This window comes from Aegilops tauschii, chromosome 2 (genome assembly GCF_002575655.3).
Source record: "Aegilops tauschii subsp. strangulata cultivar AL8/78 chromosome 2, Aet v6.0, whole genome shotgun sequence".
Classification (NCBI taxonomy): domain Eukaryota; kingdom Viridiplantae; phylum Streptophyta; class Magnoliopsida; order Poales; family Poaceae; genus Aegilops; species Aegilops tauschii.
In genome coordinates this window covers 197,550,178-197,571,545 of record NC_053036.3, presented here as the reverse complement: position 1 = coordinate 197,571,545, position 21,368 = coordinate 197,550,178, and the positions used below count along the sequence as shown (strand labels likewise).

The following is a 21,368-nucleotide window of genomic DNA, read 5'->3' as shown; positions in this document are numbered from 1 at the left end:
GTATAAAGAGAAAGACTAACTCCTGACGAGCGAGCGGAGCGAGGCCCGTCGCCAGTACAGGGACGCCCGGGGGTGCGGGGAGGCGTAGCCCCCCGTGGTACGGATCAGTATTGACCTAGGTCACCTGTGTTATAGATACCTCTTGCAAGCCGCTGCACGGGATAAGTTGATCAGTTGTAAATCCCCGCGTTTGTAACCTCCTCTGATATAGTGAAGTTTGGTTGACTGACGTCCGTGGTTTTCTCCCCTTAGTCTTGGAGGGGTTTTCCATGTTAAATCTTGTGTCCCCTGCTTGCTTTTCGTTCTTCGTCGAGTTGACTTGCCTGTCATATCTATAACAACAATGCCTTCAATAAGGTAATGACTCAAAAAGACGTCGCCATTACCTGATATTCATATCTATACTTTCACCCTGGTAGCTCAGGACCGGGTGCACTTAGCACCGCCATCGGAGTTAGTCATGTGCTGTCGCCACCACATTTTCATGAACCCAGTAGCTACATGCGATGTGCGACCACTGTCGCTGTACAACTATCTCTCCGTGTCAAGTTCTCATCGATAGTTTGCATCTCATCACCGAAGTCAACCACCGAATCTGAAAATACGAACCCTCTCAGAAGACCTTTCGGTGACCACCGCTGTCGTGAAGCTGCAGGAGGTCTGAAGCACCATCAAATCTAAATGAAGGCAACCACGCTGGGTCGATCATGGACGATGCCAAAGCTACCGTTGCCCGACATCAGATTTGTCAAAACCTTCATTATCAACACACACCGTCGCTACCACCTGTCACCGCCTCCTCCGCAGGCCTGGTTGGACCTTGATCTGGCCGACTGCTAGACCATGCCGGCTGGATCGATTGCCGGGCCGCGGTTAGACACGCCCCTGCTGCAGTCTCTCCTGGCCGAGTGGCCCACCGCCCGGAGCTATCCACTCGTGAGGGCAGAGCAACCGCCGCCGCCGGCGGTGGCGCGAAGCAATGTAGACCGACATGAGGAGGAGAGGACGGGGAAGGAGGGAACACCCCGCCGCCGCCATGCAACGCATGGAGCTTTGCACCCGCGCGGCCAGCCGGCGATGGAGAGGAGAGGCAGCCTGAAGAACAGCAGATTTTGGGTGATGCCCGGTCGCCGCCCGAGTTGCCTGGAGGGGACGCAGGGGCCAGATTAATTTTTTAGGAGACCCAAATCATCGTTTCGAAATATGAGTAGATGGAGGGGGTATTTGGAATTAATCATGAAATTGAGTAATTTTCCAAAACAGGAACCAAGTCTTCCTTTTCTCCAAATAAGGAAAAGGAGAAGGCGAAGTCTTCTTCGCTGAAGAGCAAGCGTCGCTCTCCATTTCCGACCATGAAAACTAGCACCAAGATGGGCAAAGATGCCCGTAGAAGCCGGCAAGCTCGTGCCCGGCAGCGGCTTGGAACCGGTCGTCCTCGTCCTTCCACGCCCCTCGCCCCTGTCCTCTCTAATTTAACCCCACTAGGCCTTCCCGATTTTGCCTGACCTCGTCCCCCCCTTAACCTCCCCTCCTCCTGCGATTCCACTCGCACCCTTCCTTTCAGGAGGAGAAGGTCCAAGGGGGGATCAGTTCCATTGCACTTGATCCCATTTTCTCTTCGTGGTTTGCTTTTGCCATTTTTTGATTCGTGAGGTCAAATAGAGCCCGGTTCCTCCCCCCTTCCCTCAGAGGCGCTGCCGCCTTTCTTGGCTTCTTGATTGGGTTCCGGCTGCTGCTACATTCTTGACTCACTTGGAAAATGATCAAGTGGGGGATCAGCAGCGGGACGCCCGCGGATTCGTACTACGAGATCCGCTCCGATTGCACAGACGATGTGCCCAAAAGCAAGTTCAAGATCAAGGTTTGCTTTCCTTTTTCCTTCTATTTCATTTTGTGTTTGTGTGGTAGCTGTTGGGCCTACCGAAATGTACTGGTTCTAGGCAAAATGGGATATTCATGGCATTGGAGTATGTACAATGCAATATCGATGATATGAATGAAAATGACGAAGAATCTCGAGGAAAAACATTACACGAGTGAAAATATGGAGAATTTATTTTTGAGTTGAAAATATGGAGAATCTAAGGGTGTATCGTTGCAATAAAAATATTTTTTGCTTTTGCAGAATAATTTTGGAGTAATTTCCTTTTGTGAATGTGAATGTGTTGCAAATGACTGGCCGAACTATTTGTTTCTTAATTTATCACTGATTTTGTACAAAATGACAAACAATATTCACCACATTGCAACTTATATAGGTTTTCCTGAACACACATCAAAATGCGCGTCATTTTGTATCAGAGAAAGAAGACAACCAGACCCGCCAAAAAGATACAAAATAACAAAGCAGAACAAAAAATGGAAAAAAAAAAACCCGAAACAAAGGCCTAATTAGGACAAAGAAGTAAAATTTAGCATTTATCATCAGGTTAAATGAAAGCGAGGAAGTTGGCATGGGGTTAATACAATTAGAGATAGGAAGTTTGTGCATGTTTAGTTACTTCTAATCATAGTTGCCGTGAAAACTCGTTTTCTTTATGTGCTTCTACTTATTTTAAAACTCAATGTTACTTACTTTCAAGCATGATGATTTGTGGTGGTGCTTGTAAATAAGGCTGCAATGTGCTTTAAATTTCGTATTTTCCATCTTAGTTCTTGGGAGAGCACTGGGGAACATACCTATTATGATCTGCAATGGTGTTAAGGCCACTCTTGTTTCTTATGTATGGAGTAGAGTCCTTTCTTATTCTGAGCAACTTAGTATTGTCCCTTTGTTTCAGGCTGGCAAAACACTGAGTGTTCGGAAATGGCAAGCTGCATTTAATCCCGATGGCTGTCTTGACATTGCCTCGGTCCTAAGCCGGATACAAAAAGGAGTAAGATTCCTCAATTTAGAGTTTTTTTTCTGAGTTTCAAAATACGCTATTGTTAGACAATTGTCTTCTTATGTGCATTGTGATTGTGCATGGTTAACAATCTAAAGATCATAAATGGTTTATTTTGTTCTTTTAGGGTGTTCACCCGACTGTCAGGGGGGAGGTTTGGGAGTTCTTACTTGGCTGCTTTGATCCGAGGAGTACCTTTGATGAGAGGGAGGAGATCAGGCAAATAAGAAGGTACTGTCCTTCCTTAGAGCATCTGGTGTGAAATTTTGCTACTGCACACTACCTTCAAGAGTGATGTCATCGTGTGAACATCTTAATCATGCATCTGACATCCATTATACGGCTGTCCGCTCACGCTATTTATTTCAAATTTGAGTTGTTGTCTGACATATTTGATTTGCATATGGTTGCTCTGTTCTGGTCCAAAACCTTTGCCAAGATATTTGTTTTTTTTGTTTCTCAAATGCATATTATGATGCATCCCATCTCAAGTGCTATTTCTATTGAATAATATTCTTTGCCAAATATATTTTTTAGTAATATTCGTTGCAACTGTCGTTATTATTTCTCTCAAAAGCTACAAGTTGAATTATGTCTGAAGATAGTTTAACCAAACAGTAAGCATGGAGTTTATCCTTGTCTAAATCAGCCATATTGCTCCAAAAAAATTGTCGCCTACTTAATGTACTCTATCCCCCAAAAAGGATAGCACCTTCCAAAAAAAACGTATGCTTACATAATGAGAAAAAGGAGGCCATTGTGGGTATCATCAGGAGCATGCCAATTTTTCTGTAACTGTTAATCACGCAGTGGCCATTGTAATATCCAAGCATTACAGTTATGTTTCCCATGATATCTCTAATAATTTATTTTTATGATTTTCAGCAGTAGATAACTGTAAATAGAACACTGTGTTCACTTGGTCTGAAGTGTTTTACCTGATGATTTATCCAGGCTACAGTATGCTAGATGGAAGGAAGAATGCAAAGAGATGGATTCTCATGTTGGTAGTGGTAAAGTTATCACAGCACCACTTATCACTGAGGATGGAAGACCTATTAAGGATCCTTTGGTTTTACTTGAGGCTACTTCAAACCAAAACACCTCAGAGGGTGCTTCAACTAGCAACCACAATGGAATTGAAGTAGACGAATCTGCAGAACGTATTACTGACAAGCAAATTATTGAATGGAAGCTTACATTACATCAAATTGGTACAATTTAATCCTTATGTTTCTCTACTTTGACTCTTTTCACCCAATTTCTTCTGATTTTTGAAAATAATATAGGACTTGACGTGCTACGTACTGACCGCACCATGGTATTTTACGAGAACAAGGAAAATCTTTCAAAGTTGTGGGATATTCTAGCCGTGTATGCATGGATTGACAAAGATGTTGGTTACTGTCAAGGTACGCTACATCTGACTTGCACAGGAAACTTAGTATCCAGACAAGCTTACAATGTAACTTGTATACCTCACAGGAATGAGTGATTTATGCTCACCAATGATTGTGCTACTCAACGATGAGGCAGATGCGTTTTGGTGCTTTGAGAAGTTGATGCGTAGATTGGTATGCCTTGCCCTGCATGTTTTCTCATGACATCTTTCCTCTAATTATAAAAGTAACCATTGTGCATTTGTTCTACTAGAAATTACCTAGAATTGATTTCTTTTTTCTTTGTCATTATTCTAACCATCTGATGTTTGATCTTTAAAGCGAGGAAATTTCAGATGCACAGATCAATCTGTTGGGGTGGCTAACCAACTTCAGCACCTTGCATCTATTATTCAGGTGCTGGACCCCAAGCTACATGACCACCTAGGTATAAATTTCTGAACCGATCATATTGTGAAACATCTAATCTTCTTTTCTCTGGTTTACCTGTGGTTTTATAATACTGTTGAGTTCTGGACACAGAAACACTTGGTGGAGGTGACTATCTTTTTGCATTCCGTATGTTCATGGTTCTATTTCGACGTGAGGTGTCATTTGGGGACTCCTTGTACCTGTGGGAGGTATGAAGCTACCCTAATAACAATATAGTATGATGAGTATCGCTAGAACCAGACAATCGATTTTGACATCTCATTTTTCTGTTTGATGGTTGTTCTAAATTATTATATGCTGTACATTTTATAGAATGTGAGATAGATGGTGGAAAGTTACTTTAGGGGTGATCACAAAATCCTGTTGGCTTAGGCAAAAGATCAACATGACGATTCCCTTTTTTTTGGAAATGTAGTTTGTGGAGTCTTTTGAAGGGGAGCCTTGGCCCAACGGTAAAGCTGTTGCCTTGTGACCATGAGGTCACGGGTTCGAGTCCTGGAAACAATCTCTTGCAGAAATGTAGGGAAAGGTTGCCTACTATAGACCCAAAGTGGTCGGACCCTTCCCCGGACCCTGCGCAAGCGGGAGCTACGTGCACCAGGCTGCCCTTAGTTTGTGGAGTCTTTTAGATGTATCATCGTTTCAAATTAACTTCCAATTGAAAATGGGATGGTAAACCAAAAAAGAGAATTTTGCCATGAATAGTAACTTTGTTCTTTCATTTATTATTTTGTCAGAACTTTCTCTTTTTCATTACTCTCGACATAGAGAGTTAGAGCTTCAATAATACAGATTGGCTATGTCAATTGATAAGTACACTGTCTACAACCTGGTTTGGATTCTTCGACTTTTATTTTGTGCTTAAACTAAAGGGTTTGCATGCATGTTGCATTTGATATCTCTCCTTTACTGAAATTACTTCTATTCAAATAGGTGTTCCATTATTTGTTACACGTGGACGAACTTAGTGGCTTGCTTCCTCTTGAGGAAAAAAGAAAGATAATAACACGTTTCCATCTATTTGCAAAGTAGGGTGGTTTGTGTGCTTGCATGAAAAAAAAATCTCACAAAATTGTAAGCACTAATATTTATTTGGTATTGGCAAACGTTAAGTGGTATTAGTATCGGAATGAGTTTCTGTTAGTTGCTTCTGATTCTCTTATCTGATTTTTAAAACCTACCAACAGATGATGTGGGCTCTCGAATACGATCCGGATATCTTCTTTGCAGCATGTGAAGAAGCAAGCGGTGCACATAAAAAAGTATCGAAATCAAAATTAAGAGGAGTGCGCCATTTTGCCAAGTGGGATAAGGACAAGGATGTCTCTGAGGAAACTGATGGCCCAGTTCCCATTTCAGTTTTCATGGTTGCAAGTGTGCTCAAGGAAAAGAGAGAAAAACTGTTACAAGAAGCTAGAGGACTGGATGATCTTATTAGGGTACTGGACCAAAACCTGACTTTTCTTTCTTTTCAAAATTCCCAATCAATTTTAAGCAAGTTGCCAATGACTAAGCTTCTTTTTAGTTAAAAGAAGGCCAATTTTAAGCACATCTCCTAAAATTAAACCAAATTTAAGCCCATATTATATGTTTGTATATCATCATGTGTTCTGTATCTGCAACTCCTGCATTTGTTTCCTTTCAGATATTGAATGATGTAAATGGGAATTTAGATGCGAAAAAAGCCTGCGCTGGAGCTCTGAAACTTCACAAGAAATACCTCAAACTGGTAAGTTGCTATTCTTCTCACTTTTATTTGCAATAACCTGACTAGATTTAGTGTCATATAAACAGATAAAGTACTCCAATACCCTAGCTACTAGACTATCAATGAGACAAAGAAAATCTAAAATGCACTGGAACTGGCAAAGAAAACCTACAAATGTAACTTTGTTCATTTTACAGGTACAGGCAAAGAAAACCTAAAAAGGCACCGGAAGATATGCTTCCACTGAGGGATTCTTTACCATTTGAATCTACACATACACGACCATATTTGGCACAGAAATAGCGAGTGAAGGTTCTCACGGGTGGTCATAATCGGAAGATGGCCCCGGATACAGGATAGATGCAACTTCTGTATGTAATGATATCACGTTCTCTGTATCCCACTTAAGTTCATATGCTTGTACAGACATGGTGCTGTGGGTACCTTGCAAAAATAATAATTTCAATTCAAGTTGAAATGTCATGCATGTTGAGATTCACCTGGCGAGAATATTGTAGCCACAGAAGTACAGAACTTTGTTCCAAGAAAATTTGACGCCTTACACTGCACGATTTTGCTCCCTTGTGTTCTGAATCTATTATCTATCTATTAGTATTATATTATTAAAATAAGACGCAAACAAGCCACCCCATTGCTCCACTTAAATTATCTCCACTGTTAAAATTTGATACCTACGGCTAAGATTTAAAAGAAGCAAAGGTTAAAGATATCATTAATGTCACGTACAAAGTCTTTTTTTGGACACGGGATTAGTGCGATCACAAACTAATCCAAAGGAGTCGTGCTGTAAAAGAAGCTAATGAAATGGGGGTTGTGCTGTAAAAGCAAGGAAAGCTCCGGTTGTCCCTAAAAAACAGAGCTATCATATGTTAGTGATTGTAATGTTAACAGATAGGTTTGTAGCTGTGTAACGTGACATGTATGTCACGGTTGTGTTGCGTGCGTATTGTGTAATCTAGGCAGGTGGTTAGAGTAGATATGATCTCATCTCATGTATAGCTTGGAGTATGGGTCAAGACTACCAACTACCTGCCGATCCTTGTACTTGTTGAGCTATATAACACACATGTGTCCCTGCAGGATTGCATATGCTTCCACCATCATAATTTTACATGGTAACCAGAGCCATCCTCGAGCACATCCATGGCGTCTTCAAGTTCCTTCCCATCCTCGCCATTCGCACACGCCGCCACCGAGAAGCTCACGAAGGGCAACCAGGCTCTATGGCGGGCGACGGTGCTCTCGGCCATCCGAGGAGCACAGATGGCCAAGTATCTCGACGTCGAGCAACCGCCACCGCCCATGCAGATCGATGTGGCCTCGTCTGATGGCAAGACGACGGCGAAAGCGCCGAACCCTGATTTCCAAACCTGGTATGCTCAAGACCAACAAGTCTTCTCCTATCTCCCGACGACACTTCCGCGTGAGATAGCTATCCAGGTTGCTTCATGCCACACCTCTGCTGAGCTCTGGAACACGGTGGAAGGGATGCTTGCATCTCACACCCGTTCCCAGACCACCAACGCCCGGATCGCCCTCGCCAACCTGCAGAAGGGCAACTCCTCCATCACCGACTACGTCGGGAAGATCAAGTCTCTCTGCGATGAACTGATCGCCGCAGGGAAGAAGGTGGACGACGACGACATCGTCTCCCACATCCTGGCCGGGCTAGATGAAGATTTCGACCCGGTGGTGTCTGCCATGTGTTCCCGGGTGGAGCTGGTGACCGTGGCCGAGCTGTTCTCACAGCTGCTGAGCTTTGAAACAAGGCTCAATCTTCGGGGCGGAGGGTCCCAATCCTCTGCCAACGCTGCTACCCGAGGCCGTAGAAACGGTGCTGGTGGTGGTGATCGCGGTCGCCGCCAAGGTGGCAAATGGTGGTGACCGCGGCGGGTGCGGCGGCGGCTACTCCAAACCTGGAGGGCGCGGCGGCGGACACGGCAGCAACAACAGCGGTGGGGGCAACTACAACAACAATCATGCCCCCAGGGTCCAGTGCTAGATCTGTGGCAAGATGGGCCATCCAGCCTGGAAGTGCTGGAAGCGCTATGATGAGTCCTATCAAGGCGTGGAGGAGAAGTCGGCCAACCTTGCTGCACCGCAGTACGGGGTGGACACGAACTGGTACTTGGACAGTGGTGCCACCGACCACATCACAGGAGATTTGGAAAAGCCGACCGTGCGGGATCGCTACACTGGAAACGAATAGATTCATACTGCCAGTGGATCAGGTATGGTTATTAAACATATCGGTCATTCAGCTATTCATACTCTTGATCGAGATCTCCTCCTAAATAATATTCGTCATGTACCGCAAGCCAACAAAAGCCTAATCTCCGCTAGCCGCCTTGCTGTTGACAATAATTCCTTTGTTGAAATTCATCCCTATTCTTTTCTTGTCAAGGAACGGGCAACGAAGAAGGTGCTCCTTCGAGGCAGGGGTAGAAGAGGACTCTACCCGGTTAGGCACACGGGATCCGACGCCAAGAAGCACATGCTCAGTGTCACCAAGCTATCTTCGGATAGGTGGCACCAGCGTTTAGGCCATCCATCTCCTCTTATTGTTAGCAAAGTCATTAGCAAAAATAATCTCCCGTGTGCAAATTCGTTCAATAAAGATTCTGTATGTGACGCCTGCCAAAAAGGCAAAAGTCACCAGTTGCCTTATCCTAAGTCAATAAGTGAATCAAAATTTCCTTTAGAACTTGTGTTTTCTGATGTTTGGGGTCCTGCTGTTGAAACAGTAGGAAGGAAGAAATATTATGTGAGTTTCATCGACGATTTCAGTAAATTCACTTGGATATATTTGATCAAACACAAGTCTAAAGTTTTCCAAAAGTTTCATGACTTTCAACATCTAGTAGAACGCCAATTTGATCGCAAGATTCTTGCTTTACAAACGGACTGGGAAGGGGAGTATGAAAAGTTGAACTCCTTTTTTTTTACCAAAATAGGTATATCTCACCACGTCTCGTGCCCTCATGCACACCAACAGAACGGGTCAGCTGAGAGAAAACATCGACATATTGTCGAAGTGGGTCTTTCCCTTCTCGCTCAAGCCTCTATGCCCTTAAAGTTTTGGGATGAGGCCTTCATTGCCGCCACCTATTTGATAAACCGGGTCCCTGGCAAAGTTCTCAAGTTTGAGACACCCTTTGAAAAACTATTCCATGAAAAACCCAACTATTCCATCCTTCGGATCTTTGGGTGTGCCTGCTGGCCGAATCTTCGACCCTACAATAACCACAAACTTCAATTCCGTTCAAAACAATGTGCTTTCCTTGGGTATAGCAATCTCCACAAAGGGTTTAAATGTCTTGACATATCCACTGGGCGTGTTTATATCTCCAGAGATGTAATCTTTGATGAAAATATCTTTCCTTTTGCTAGTCTCCACCCAAACGCCGACGCTCGTCTTCGTGCTGAAATTTTACTACTTTCTCTGGAGTTATTAAATCCTTCTAATCATGGGGGTGAATCTTATGCTGATGATCACGTGTTTAATAACCCTAATCCTTCCACTAATGGAGACTGTACTGATGAAAACAGTGAAAAAAAACAGTGCTCCAAACTACGATTTTATGCAGCAACAAGGATGTACAGGCACCAGACACGAGGATGATTCGGCTGGCATTGCTGATCCCGAGGGATTCGGTGCAGAAGAAACAGCAGGCGGGACCGGCGCGGATCCCAGGAGTGATTCGCTGCCGCCTACACCGCGCGGTGGGCCTGGCGCATCAGCGCGCGCCATGGAGTCTGGCGCGCCAGTGTGGTCGGGTGGGGCTGATACGCCCGTGTCGTCACATGCGACGCGTCAAGGATCGGCTAGGGCTGGGGCGTCGGTCCCATAGAGCAATGATGGCTCCAGTAGTCCCGCGCGGGCCCATGACCGCGGGTCGCCATCGCCAACCGACAACCTGCGGGGGACCGCAGATCCACAGCAGGCTGAGCGCACGGATGTCGAGGGAGATTTGCCGTCGCCGTCTGTGTCAGTATGAGGAATGGGATCCTCTGTGGCTGCTATCGGATCTGCTGTGGCTACTCCGACTATAACCACACGAGTCACTCGTTCACAGCGAGGTATTACCAAACCACTAGTGCCTAAGGATGGCACGGTCAGGTATGATAAACACTTTAAGTTTGCAAACTTTGCAGCCACTGGTGAGCCACAAAATGTGCTAGAAGCCTTGCATGATAAAAATTGGGAAAATGCTATGAGTGTCGAGTATGATGCCTTAGTGAGGAACAACACCTGGCACTTAGTTCCACCGAAGCCAGGGAGGAATATTATAGACTGCAAATGGGTATATAAAATTAAAAAGAAGGTAGATGGAACAATAGATAGATACAAAGCTAGATTTATGGCATTGATTATGAGGACACCTTCAGTCCAGTAGTGAAGGCTGCTACTATCAGACTTGTTCTATCTGTTGCTGTTTCCAGGGGGTGGAGCCTTCGTCAATTGGATGTTCAAAATGCGTTTCTACATGGCGTTCTCGAGGAAGAGGTCTATATGCGGCAGCCACCAGGCTTTGAGAACACATCCAAACCTAATCATGTATGCAGGTTGGACAAAGCCTTGTATGGTTTAAAACAAGCACCAAGGGCATGGTATTCAAGACTGAGTCTTAGGTTACAACAACTTGGATTCCGTCCATCAAAGGGAGATACTTCCTTATTCTTCTTCAAGAAGGGCAAGGTGATCATATACATGCTTATTTATGTTGATGACATAATTGTAGCAAGTTCCTCACAAGATGCCACGTTAGCATTGCTAAGAAACTTAAAAAGCGAATTTTCTTTGAAAGATTTGGGAGAGTTACACTACTTTCTAGGTATTGAAGTAAAAAAGGTGCAAGTTGGTATTTTACTCACTCAAGAGAAATATGCTTCTGATATTTTGAGTCGTGTAGGAATGAAGGATTGTAAACCTTCCAGTATACCTATGTCAACCACTGAAAAGTTGTCATTGAATGAGGGCAAACTACTAAGCCCAGAAGAAGGAACAAAATATCGAAGTATAGTTGGAGCACTTCAATATCTTACACTGACAAGACCTGACATATCTTTCTCAGTTAATAAGGTCTGTCAGTTTTTGCATGCACCAACTTCTTTACATTGGACAGCTGTGAAGAGAATACTGAGATATATTCATGGAAGCATGGGAATAGGACTAAGCATATGCAAGTCCCCATCAACGACAGTAAGTGCCTTCTCTGATGCAGATTGGGCAGGATGCCCAGATGACAGGAAGTCCACAGGAGGTTTCACAGTGTTTCTTGGCTCCAATCTTGTGTCATGGCAAGCAAAGAAGCAAGCAACTGTCTCAAGATCCAGCACTGAGGCAGAGTATAAATCACTAGCAAATGCTACTGCTGAGGTAATGTGGATGGAAACACTACTTGATGAATTGGGGGTCTACAGGCCACATGTGTCATGCTTATGGTGTGATAATCTAGGAGCAACGTATCTTTCTGCAAATCCTGTGTTTCATGCAAGAACGAAACATATAGAGATTGATTTTCATTTTGTCCGAGAAAGAGTTGCTTAGAAGAAGTTAGAGATAAGGTTCATTCCAACTGGAGATCAAGTAGCTGATGGTTTCACTAAACCACTGCAGGTTCGACGGCTCCAAGCCTTCAGAAACAATCTAAACCTTGATGTGTTGAGATTGAGGGAGGATGTTAACAGATAGGTTTGTAGCTGTGTAACGTGACATGTATGTCACGGTTGTGTTGCGTGCGTATTGTGTAATCTAGGCAGGTGGTTAGAGTAGATATGATCTCATCTCATGTATAGCTTGGAGTATGTGTCAAGACTACCAACTACCTGCCGATCCTTGTACTTGTTGAGCTATATAACACGCACGCGTCCCTGCAGGATTGCATACGCTTCCACCATCACAATTTTACATGTAAGGCATACGAAACAAACATGTTTTATGATGTGATGATTATGCACTGTTGATCAGAATGAGGGTTAGTGTCAAGGACGATGATAAAGCATCTATAATTAAACTGGAGTTTCTGATGTGATGTGGCTTACATTGATATGCTTGTTATGTTCCTGCTTAGTTGCAAGTTGCAACTGTAAATACTTTTTTTTCCAATTTTGACGAAAAGAGACGGTCCTTGTACTGCCTAAAACTTTTGAGGACTAGGACAACATGATGTACTTTTTGATTGTCATGTGCATGCACCCAACCGAACCGAATATTCACATCTAGTTAAGGCGGTGCCTTTGTTAAACTTGCCTTGCCCGTGGATGATATCTGTGATTCATCAAACAAACTACAAGATGGGAGAACCAAGCAATAGTTCAGGTACAAAGATTGAACACAAGAGATGAACTAGGGTTTGAGAGGAGATGGTGCTGTTGAAGATATTGATGGAGATTGCCCTCCCCAAGATGGGAGAGTTGTTGGTGATGATGATGACGATGATTTCCCCCTCCGGGAGGGAAGTTCCCCCCGGCGGAATCGCTTTGCCGGAGGGCAAAAGTGCTCCTGCCCAAGTTCCGCCTCGAGACGGCGGCGCTTCATCCCGAAAGTCCTCTCCTTATTTTTTCTAGGTCAAAATGACTTATATACCAGAAGATGGGCACCGGAGGTGGGCTGGGCTGATCACAACCCACCAGGGCGCGCCTGGGGGGCCTGGCACGCCCTGGTGTCATGTGCTCACCAGGTGGCCCCCTCCGGTAGTTATGCTCCAGTATTTTTGATTTATTCCATAAAAATTCCTTGTGAAGTTTCAGCTCATTTGGAGTTGTGCAAAATAGGTAGCCTGACGTAGCTTTTTCGGGTCCAGATTTCCAGCTGCCGGAATTCTCTCTCTTTGTGTGTACCTTGCATATTATGGGAGAGAAGGCATTAGAATTACTCCAAAAGGCATTATTATGCATAAAAACATTATAAATAACAGTAGATAAACATGATGCAAAATGGACGTATCATCTAGCCAGATGATGATGGATGCGTTCACACCGAGAGGGCCCTGAGAATATCTCTTCGTCGTCGAAGGAGCAAATCCCACTCTCAAGCTATCTAGTCCCTTGTCAAACTTTCTGATGAACTTGTAAGTTGTCGTTATGATCACCGTGTTACAGGTGACGTTTGAGCAACCCCAAAGCCCACCATACAGTAAGAAGTGACTATGATACTCTCATGGTCTATGGATCAAAATCACATTTTAACACTCCATGTTATTACAATTAATTACAGACGATATTACTCAATTCATAACAAACAAGTTTGGGTCGATTCAATATGATCGTTCTTCCAACGTCATAATCTCAATGTTATTTTAGGACTATCATTACACTCAATGATATCCTAAGATCAGGAAAACATGATCACAAACAACACTTGAGCTAGTCTTAGAGGCGAGACTAGGAACCTTTATTTTATCTGTTTATCATTTCACACGTGCATATGAATTTTCCACTGAATCACATATTCCAGGATCATAGCAATTATAGTAGGAAATATAACACTTAACTATGAATATGGAAATATAGTAATACAATATTATTTCCTCTAGGGCATATTTCCAACATGTGTGTCAACCTAAATGCTATGGGACCCTCAAACTTCGGGATTTTTGTAACATCTTGTTGCACTCAGGTTGCATTGGAAGTGGACGTGGCGAATTGACCAAATCCAGCCTAAGCTAGACCTCCCTGTGGCATCTGATTCACAAGTCGAAGAGCTTTTCAACAACCTAGTCCACATGAAAGTTGGAAATGGTGATAAATCCCTTTTTGGACGGACATATGGTTGAATGGCAGATGCGCCAATGAAATTGCTCCGTTTGTGCTTGCCAACCCATAATGTCAAGTGCAGAATAGTTAGAGATGGCTTATTGTTGGACATACTAGTGCCCTGATATATCTATGACTAGACTTAATATGTATGTTCATCTCTGGTATGCACGTACATTTGAGTTGGAGGATGAGGCGATATGGAAGTCACTACTACATAACCAAAAATAGCATTAACCGGCCAAATCGTAGCATTAGTGATTGGCTTCTGGCCGATCAGTGATGACATTGTCACTACTGACTGGCTAGTTGGTTTGCCACTGATGGCTAGAACTAGTCATCACTGACCGGCTAAATGGTTTTGTCACTGATGTGCTCCTAAGGGCACAAAAAAAATAATAACAGAGCCAACTACACAAAAGACCCCATACACATCAGCATAGAAGATCCCATATAGAAGATCACATGTGCATCCGCATAGAAGGTCTCATATACATCAACAGATCATATTTCTTTGAGAACATCACATACATGTATCTTCTTCATTACTATTAGGAAAAATAAATTTGGGAAATGATTCCCTTCACCCAGCCAATCTTATGATTCCCTTCACTCTTTTATGCATGATCGTTATAGCATCTTATTTCCCTCTGATCTATTGATTTGGTTTGGCCAACTAGATTGATTTTTCTTGCAATGGGAGAGGTGCTTTGTAATGGGTTCGATCTTGTGGTGCTCAATCCCAGTGACAGAAGGGGACATGACACACATTGTATCGTTGCTATTAAGGGTAAAAAGATGGATATTATTCATACGTGAGTTTATCTATTCTACATCATGTCATCTTGCTTAAGGCGTTCCTCCGTTCTTTATGAACTTAATACTCTAGATGAATGCTGTATAGCGGTCGATGTGTGGAGTAATAGTAGTAGATGCAGAATCGTTTCAGTCTACTTGTCTCGGACGTTATGCCTATATACATGATCATTTCCTTGGGCATTGTCATAATTATTTGCTTTTCTATCAATTGCCCAACAGTAATTTGTGTACCCACCGTATGCTATTTTCAAGAGAGAAGCCTCTAGTGAAAACTATGGCCCCTGAGTCTATATTTTATCATATATTAAAACCAAAAATACATTATTGTGTTTTTACTTTATTTATTTTATTTTTTATTTTTGTCCGATCTATCTATCAAATACCATACAATTTAATCTTGCTCGTAACCGTCGAAGGATTGACAACCCCTTGTTCGTGTTGTGTTGCGAGGATTTGTTGTTTGTGTGTAGGTGCTGCTAACGAGGTGTTGCTTGGTTCTCCTACTGGATTGATAACCTTGGTTCTCAACTTAGGGAAATACTTATCTCTAATGTACTACATCATCCTCTCCTCTTCGAGGAAATCCCAACGCGGTTCACAAGTAGCAGGAAGAATTTCTGGCGCCATTGCCGGGGAGACATGATCAACATCTATCAAGTACCTACACATAAACTTTCATCTCCTTGCATTTACATTATTTGCTATTTGCCTCTCATTTTCATCTCCCCCACTTCTAATTTTTTCCCAAATATACAAAAATATTTTCCGTTTGCCTTTTTTCTGTTTGCTTCTTTGCTTGCTTGTTATCTTGTTTGCATAGCCATAATGTCCCAAGTAAATATAAAATTGTGTAATATTTCCAATACTAATAATAACGATTTTATTAGTACTTCTATTGCTCCTCCCGCCACTAGTGTGGAGACTTGTGATATTAATGCCGCTTTGTTAAATCTTGTTATGAAAGAACAATTTTCTGGTAGTCCTAATGAAGATGACGCATCCCATCTTAACACTTTCGTAGAATTGTGTGACATGCAAAATAAAAAAGATATGGATAATGATATTGTGAAATTAAAATTATTCCCGTTCTCATTGTGGGATCATGCAAAAAATTGATTTTCCTCTTTGCCACGAAATAGCATTGATTCTTGGGATAGGTGCAAAGATGCTTTTATTACCAAGTACTTTCCTCCCGTGGAAATTATTTCCCTTATAAATTAAATTATTAATTTGAAGCAACTTGATCATGAACATGTTGCCCAATCTTGGGAAAGGATGAAATTAATGATAAGAAATTGCCCTACTCGTGGTTTAAATTTGTGGATGGTCATACAAATTTTTTATGCGGGATTGAATTTTGTTTCTAGAAATCTTTTAGATTTCGCCGCGGGTGGTACTTTTATGGAGATTACGTTGGGTGAAGCCACTAAATTTCTTGATAATATTATGGCAAATTATTCACAATGGCGTACTGAGAGAGCTCCTACTAGTAAAAAAGTGAATTCTGTTGAAGAAATTAGTACTTTGAGTGATAAAGTTGATGCGCTTATGAAATTGGTTGCTAGTAAAAATGCTCCTATTAATATTAATGATGCGCCATTGTCTACTTTGATTGAGAAAAATAATGATCCCGTAGATGTGAATTTTTTCTCGCGAAACAATTTTAATAGTAATGCTTATAGAGGTAATTTTAATCCTAGGTCGTTCCCTGGAAATTCCTCTAATAATCATGGAAATTCCTATGGTAATTCTTATAATAATAATAATAATAGGATGCGTCCGATCTTGAAATTAATAGTAAAGAATTTATTAATGCTACAAAAGTTTTCAAGACTACGATAGAAGAAAATTTGAGTAAACTTGATGATATGTCTAGGAGCATTGATATAATTATTCATGATATGGAAAATCTTAAGACTAAATTTTTTCCACCCAAGACTGATATTAATGAGTAAATTAAAGCTTTATATGTCTCCATGGATTAGAGTAAGAAAAGAACCGCTATGCTAAGAGCTAAATGAGAATTTTTAGAAAAAGTGATTCCTCCTGATTACTATCGTAGTAATGATGAGGATATTAAAATGATTGGTGTCTCATCTATTGATTCCTTGATTATAAATATGAAACTTTATGAAAATGGGACTGAAGAAGAGTCAACTTTAGCTAGAAGGCATTCCCTTAATTCAGAGGGTGAAAATCTTGATGAAAAAATTGATAAAAGTGGGTTTGGAAATGTAAAAACTTTAACTAATTATGTGCCCACTCTCTTGGATTACAAAGACTTTAATTATGATAGTTATTCTTTGATTGAATGTATTTCTTTGTTACTATCCATGCTAAATTCACGCAATGCTTATGAACAAAATAAGGCTTTTACTAAACATATTGTAGAAGCGATGATGAAAGCTTTAGAAGAAAAGCTAGAATTAGAGATTTTGATTCCTAGGAAATTATATGATGAGTGGGAACCTACCATTAAAGTTAAAAATTAAAATTATGAGTGCAATGCTTTATGTGATTTGGTGCTAGCATTTCCACAATTCCAAAATCTCTATGTGATGTGCTAGGTTTTACCAATATGGATGAATGTTCCCTTAATTTGCACTTGGCGGATTATATACTATTAAAAAGCCTTTGGGTAGAATTAATGATGTTCTTATTCTTTCAAATAGGAACTATGTTCTCGTTGATTTTATTGTACTTGACATTGATTGTAGTACGTCTTGCCCAATAATACTTGGTACACCATTCTTAAGAACCATAGGTGCCGTTATTGACATGAAAGAAGGGAATATAGAATTCCAGTTTCTGTTAAAGAAGGGTATAGAACACTTCCCTAGAACTAGAATTAAGCCACCATATGAGTCTATCATGAGGGCCACCTATGGAACCAAAACCAAAGATGACAATACTTGAAACTATGCATTCTGCCTAGCTAGGGGTGTAAAACAATAGCGCTAGTTGGGAGGCAACCCAATAGTTATCTTTTTTTGTTTACTTTTTTTGTTTTCTTGTGTGCACACAATTATGCTACTGTTATGATTGTGTGTTTATGTTTTAATTAGTGTTTGTGCCAAGTAAAGCCTTTGGGATGATTTGGATGATAATTGCTTTGATTCTGTGCAAAAATAGAAACTTTTGCGTCTAGTAGCAAAATTGTTAAACTTTGCTGGAGCGTGATAAAATTCTGAATTTTTCACACATTATTGATATGTAAATTTCCCATGTTTTCCTAATTTTTGGAGTTAAAGCAGTATGGTCAATGTTCAGATTGCTACAGACTGTTCTGTTTTTGACGGATTCTATTTCGGATGCATTGTTCTGCTTGTTTTGATGGAACTATGGACTGTATCGGGCGGTATAAGCCATGGAGAAGTTAGAATACAGTAGGTATAATGCAAAAACAAAATATGAATGGGTTTTCAACAGTACTTAAAGTAGTGATTTGCTTTATTATACTGACGGATCTCACGAAGGTTTTGTTGAGTTTTGTGTGATTGAAATTTTCAAGTTTTGGGTGAGATCATGATGGATGAAGGAATAAGGAGTGGCAAGAGCCTAAGCTTGGGGATGCCCGAGGCACCCCAAGGTAATATTCAAGGACTCCCAAGCAACTAAGCTTGAGGATGCCCCGGAAGGCATCCCCTCTTTCTTCTACCAACTATTAGTAATTTTACTTGGAGCTATATTTTTATTCGTCACACATAATGAGTTTTGCTTGGAGTGTCATGTATTATATGAGTCTTTGTTTTGTTTTCTTTTTAGCTTGTCACAATGAAAGTGCAACTATCCCTGGGTGGTTTTGGTAATTCCTAACAACATATAGCTCATTGAACTAATGCTATTTCAAGATGATCATTTCAAAAAGTCAATGATTGGCATGGCATGGACTAGGAATGTGGACCCCTCAAAATGCTAAGGACACATATTGGCTCAAGCTCAAGACTCTACCTTTTTCATTTTAGTGATCCAAGATCACATTGAGTCCATAGGAAAAGCCAATACTATTAAAAGGGGATGAGATGTTGCTTAATGGCTTGCTTGCTCAAAATTCTTAGTGATATGCTCCAAAAGCCCTCAACAACTTTCTCATATCCACATATGTCCCAAACCAAAAGTCAAACTCGGCCCACGGATTTGATCTATCCGGCGCCACCGAGTTCATTTGACATAGCCATAGCCAGAAACCCTAATCAGTTCGGTCTCACCGATAGGGATCTCGGTCTCACCGAGATGGGATTGCAAACTCTTTGTTTCCCTTCGTAACGTTTCGGTCTAACTGAGATGAGCGATCGGTCCCACCGAGTTCGCAATGCAAACTCTCTGTTTCCTTTTCGTAACGTTTCGGTCTCACCAAAATGAGCGATCGGTCCCACCGAGTTTGCCTGCCCAACTCTCTTTTTGCCTATTATAGAAAATCAGTCTCACCGAGTTGATGTGATCGGTCTCACCGAGATCACGTTATGCCCTAACCCTAATGAAATCGGTCCTACCGAGTTGACATGTCGGTCCCACCGAAAAGCCTAACGTTCACATTTTGAACTAAATCGGTCTGACCGAGTTTCATGATTCGGTCTCACCGAGTTTGGTAAATTGTGTGTAACGTTTAGATTTTGTGTGGAGGCTATATATACCCCTCCACCCACTCTTCATTCGCGGAGAGAGCCATCATAACGTGCCTACACTTCTACCATTCATTTTCTGAGAGAGAACCACCTACTGATGTGTTGAGACCAAGATATTCCAATCCAACCACAAGAATCTTGATCTCTAGCCTCCCCCAAGTTGCTTTCCACCAAATCCAAATCTGTGTGAGAGAGAGTTGAGTGTTGGTGAGACTATCATTTGTAGCACAAGAGCAAGGAGTTCATCATCAACACACCATCTATTACCTTTTGGAGAGTGGTGTCTCCTAGATTGGTTAGGTGTCACTTGGGAGCCTCCGTCAAGATTGTGGAGTTGAACCAAGGAGTTTATACGGGCAAGGAGATCGCCTACTTCATGAAGATCTACCCTAGTGAGGCAAGTCCTTCGTGGCCGATGGCCATGGTGGGATAGAAAAGGTTGCTTCTTCGTGGACCCTTCGTGGGTGGAGCCCTCCGTGGACTCGCGCAACCGTTATCCTTCATGGGTTGACGTCTCCATCAACGTGGATGTACGATAGCACCACCTATCGGAACCATGCCAAAAATCTCCGTGTCTACATTGCGTTTGCTCCCTCCAAACTCCTTCCTTTGCCTTCATGTGCAATGATTTACATTCCGTTGCTATACTCTTAGACTGGCATGTGTAGGTTGATTACTTGACTTGTGCTAAGTTGCTAAAATCTGCCACGACTTAAAATTGGGAAAAGGCTAGATTTTTATTTGGTGAAGTAGTCCAATCACCCCCCTCTAGTCATACTTTCGATCCTACAAGTGGTATCAGAGCTTTGGTCTTCATTGTCTTAATTTCCATAGCTTTGGTGATCATAGCCTTGGTTTCACAACCTAGGAGAGTATGGCGTCTAGCGAGGGAAATTACCACCGTAGAGGTCCTTACTTTGATGGTACTAATTTTGCTAGTTGGAAGCATAAGATGAAAATGCATATTTTTGGACATAACCCCGCCGTTTGGGCTATTGTGTGTATTGGCTTGCAAGGTGAATTCTTTGATGGGAGAGAACCGAACCGTGAAGCTACCGCGGAAGAGTTGAAGATGCTGCAATACAATGCTCAAGCTTGCGATATCCTCTTCAACGGATTATGCCCCGAATAATTCAACAAAATCAGCCGTCTTGAGAATGCAAAGGAAATTTGGGATACTTTGATTGATATGCTTGAAGGTACCGACTCCGTCAAGGAATCCAAATTGGATGTGCTTCAAAGTCAGCTTGACAAGTTCAAAATGAAGGATGGTGAAGGTGTCACCGAAATGTACTCTAGGCTTGCTCTCACCACAAATGAGATTGCCAGCTTAGGAAGTGAAGAGATGACCGATAGATTCATCATCAAGAAGATCCTAAGAGCCTTGGATGGAAAATATGATACCGTGTGCACATTGATCCAAATGATGCCCAATTACAAAGATCTCAAGCCAACGGAAGTCATTAGAAGAATTGTTGCTCATGAGATGTCACTCAAGGATAAAGAAGAGCTTCACAACAAGTCAAGTGGTGCTTACAAAGCCTCATGTGATGCTCCTACATCATCAAGTGAGAAACAAGCCTTTAATGAGGAATTGGGCCTAATGGTGAAGAACTTCAACAAGTTCTACAAGAGTAGAAGCAAAGAAAGAAGTTCCAAGTCAAGGTCCTACAATGACAAAAGATCTTCTAGTCGTGAGCGTAATTGTTATAATTGTGGA

The 21,368-nt window shown here is 42.0% G+C and overlaps 1 protein-coding gene and 1 non-coding gene across 2 annotated transcripts; both read left to right on the top strand.

Moving 5' to 3' along the window:
* Positions 1–1,285: 1,285 nt before the first annotated feature.
* Positions 1,286–6,908, top strand: LOC109767495 (rab GTPase-activating protein 22). The gene is made up of 11 exons (XM_020326247.3): positions 1,286–1,861; positions 2,781–2,876; positions 3,013–3,116; positions 3,840–4,099; positions 4,175–4,297; positions 4,371–4,459; positions 4,607–4,712; positions 4,808–4,905; positions 5,905–6,156; positions 6,363–6,446; positions 6,623–6,908. Exons 1-11 carry the CDS (start codon positions 1,760–1,762, stop codon positions 6,641–6,643), a joined length of 1,335 nt encoding a protein of 444 aa, XP_020181836.1. The 5' UTR covers positions 1,286–1,759; the 3' UTR covers positions 6,644–6,908.
* Positions 6,909–8,072: 1,164 nt separating this feature from the next.
* LOC120975120 (small nucleolar RNA Z247) lies at positions 8,073–8,211 on the top strand. The gene has a single exon (XR_005770958.1). It is a non-coding gene; the product is annotated as a small nucleolar RNA Z247 (small nucleolar RNA).
* Positions 8,212–21,368: the final 13,157 nt, after the last annotated feature.

Bases quoted from the DNA above. Each gene is read 5' to 3' on its own strand.
- LOC109767495 (XM_020326247.3), top strand. From the start codon at position 1,760: ATGATCAAGTGGGGGATCAGCAGCGGGACGCCCGCGGATTCGTACTAC. The intron at 4,100-4,174 runs GTACAATTTAAT...AAAATAATATAG, and splicing joins GCTTACATTACATCAAATTG to GACTTGACGTGCTACGTACT. The intron at 6,157-6,362 runs GTACTGGACCAA...GTTTCCTTTCAG, and splicing joins GACTGGATGATCTTATTAGG to ATATTGAATGATGTAAATGG.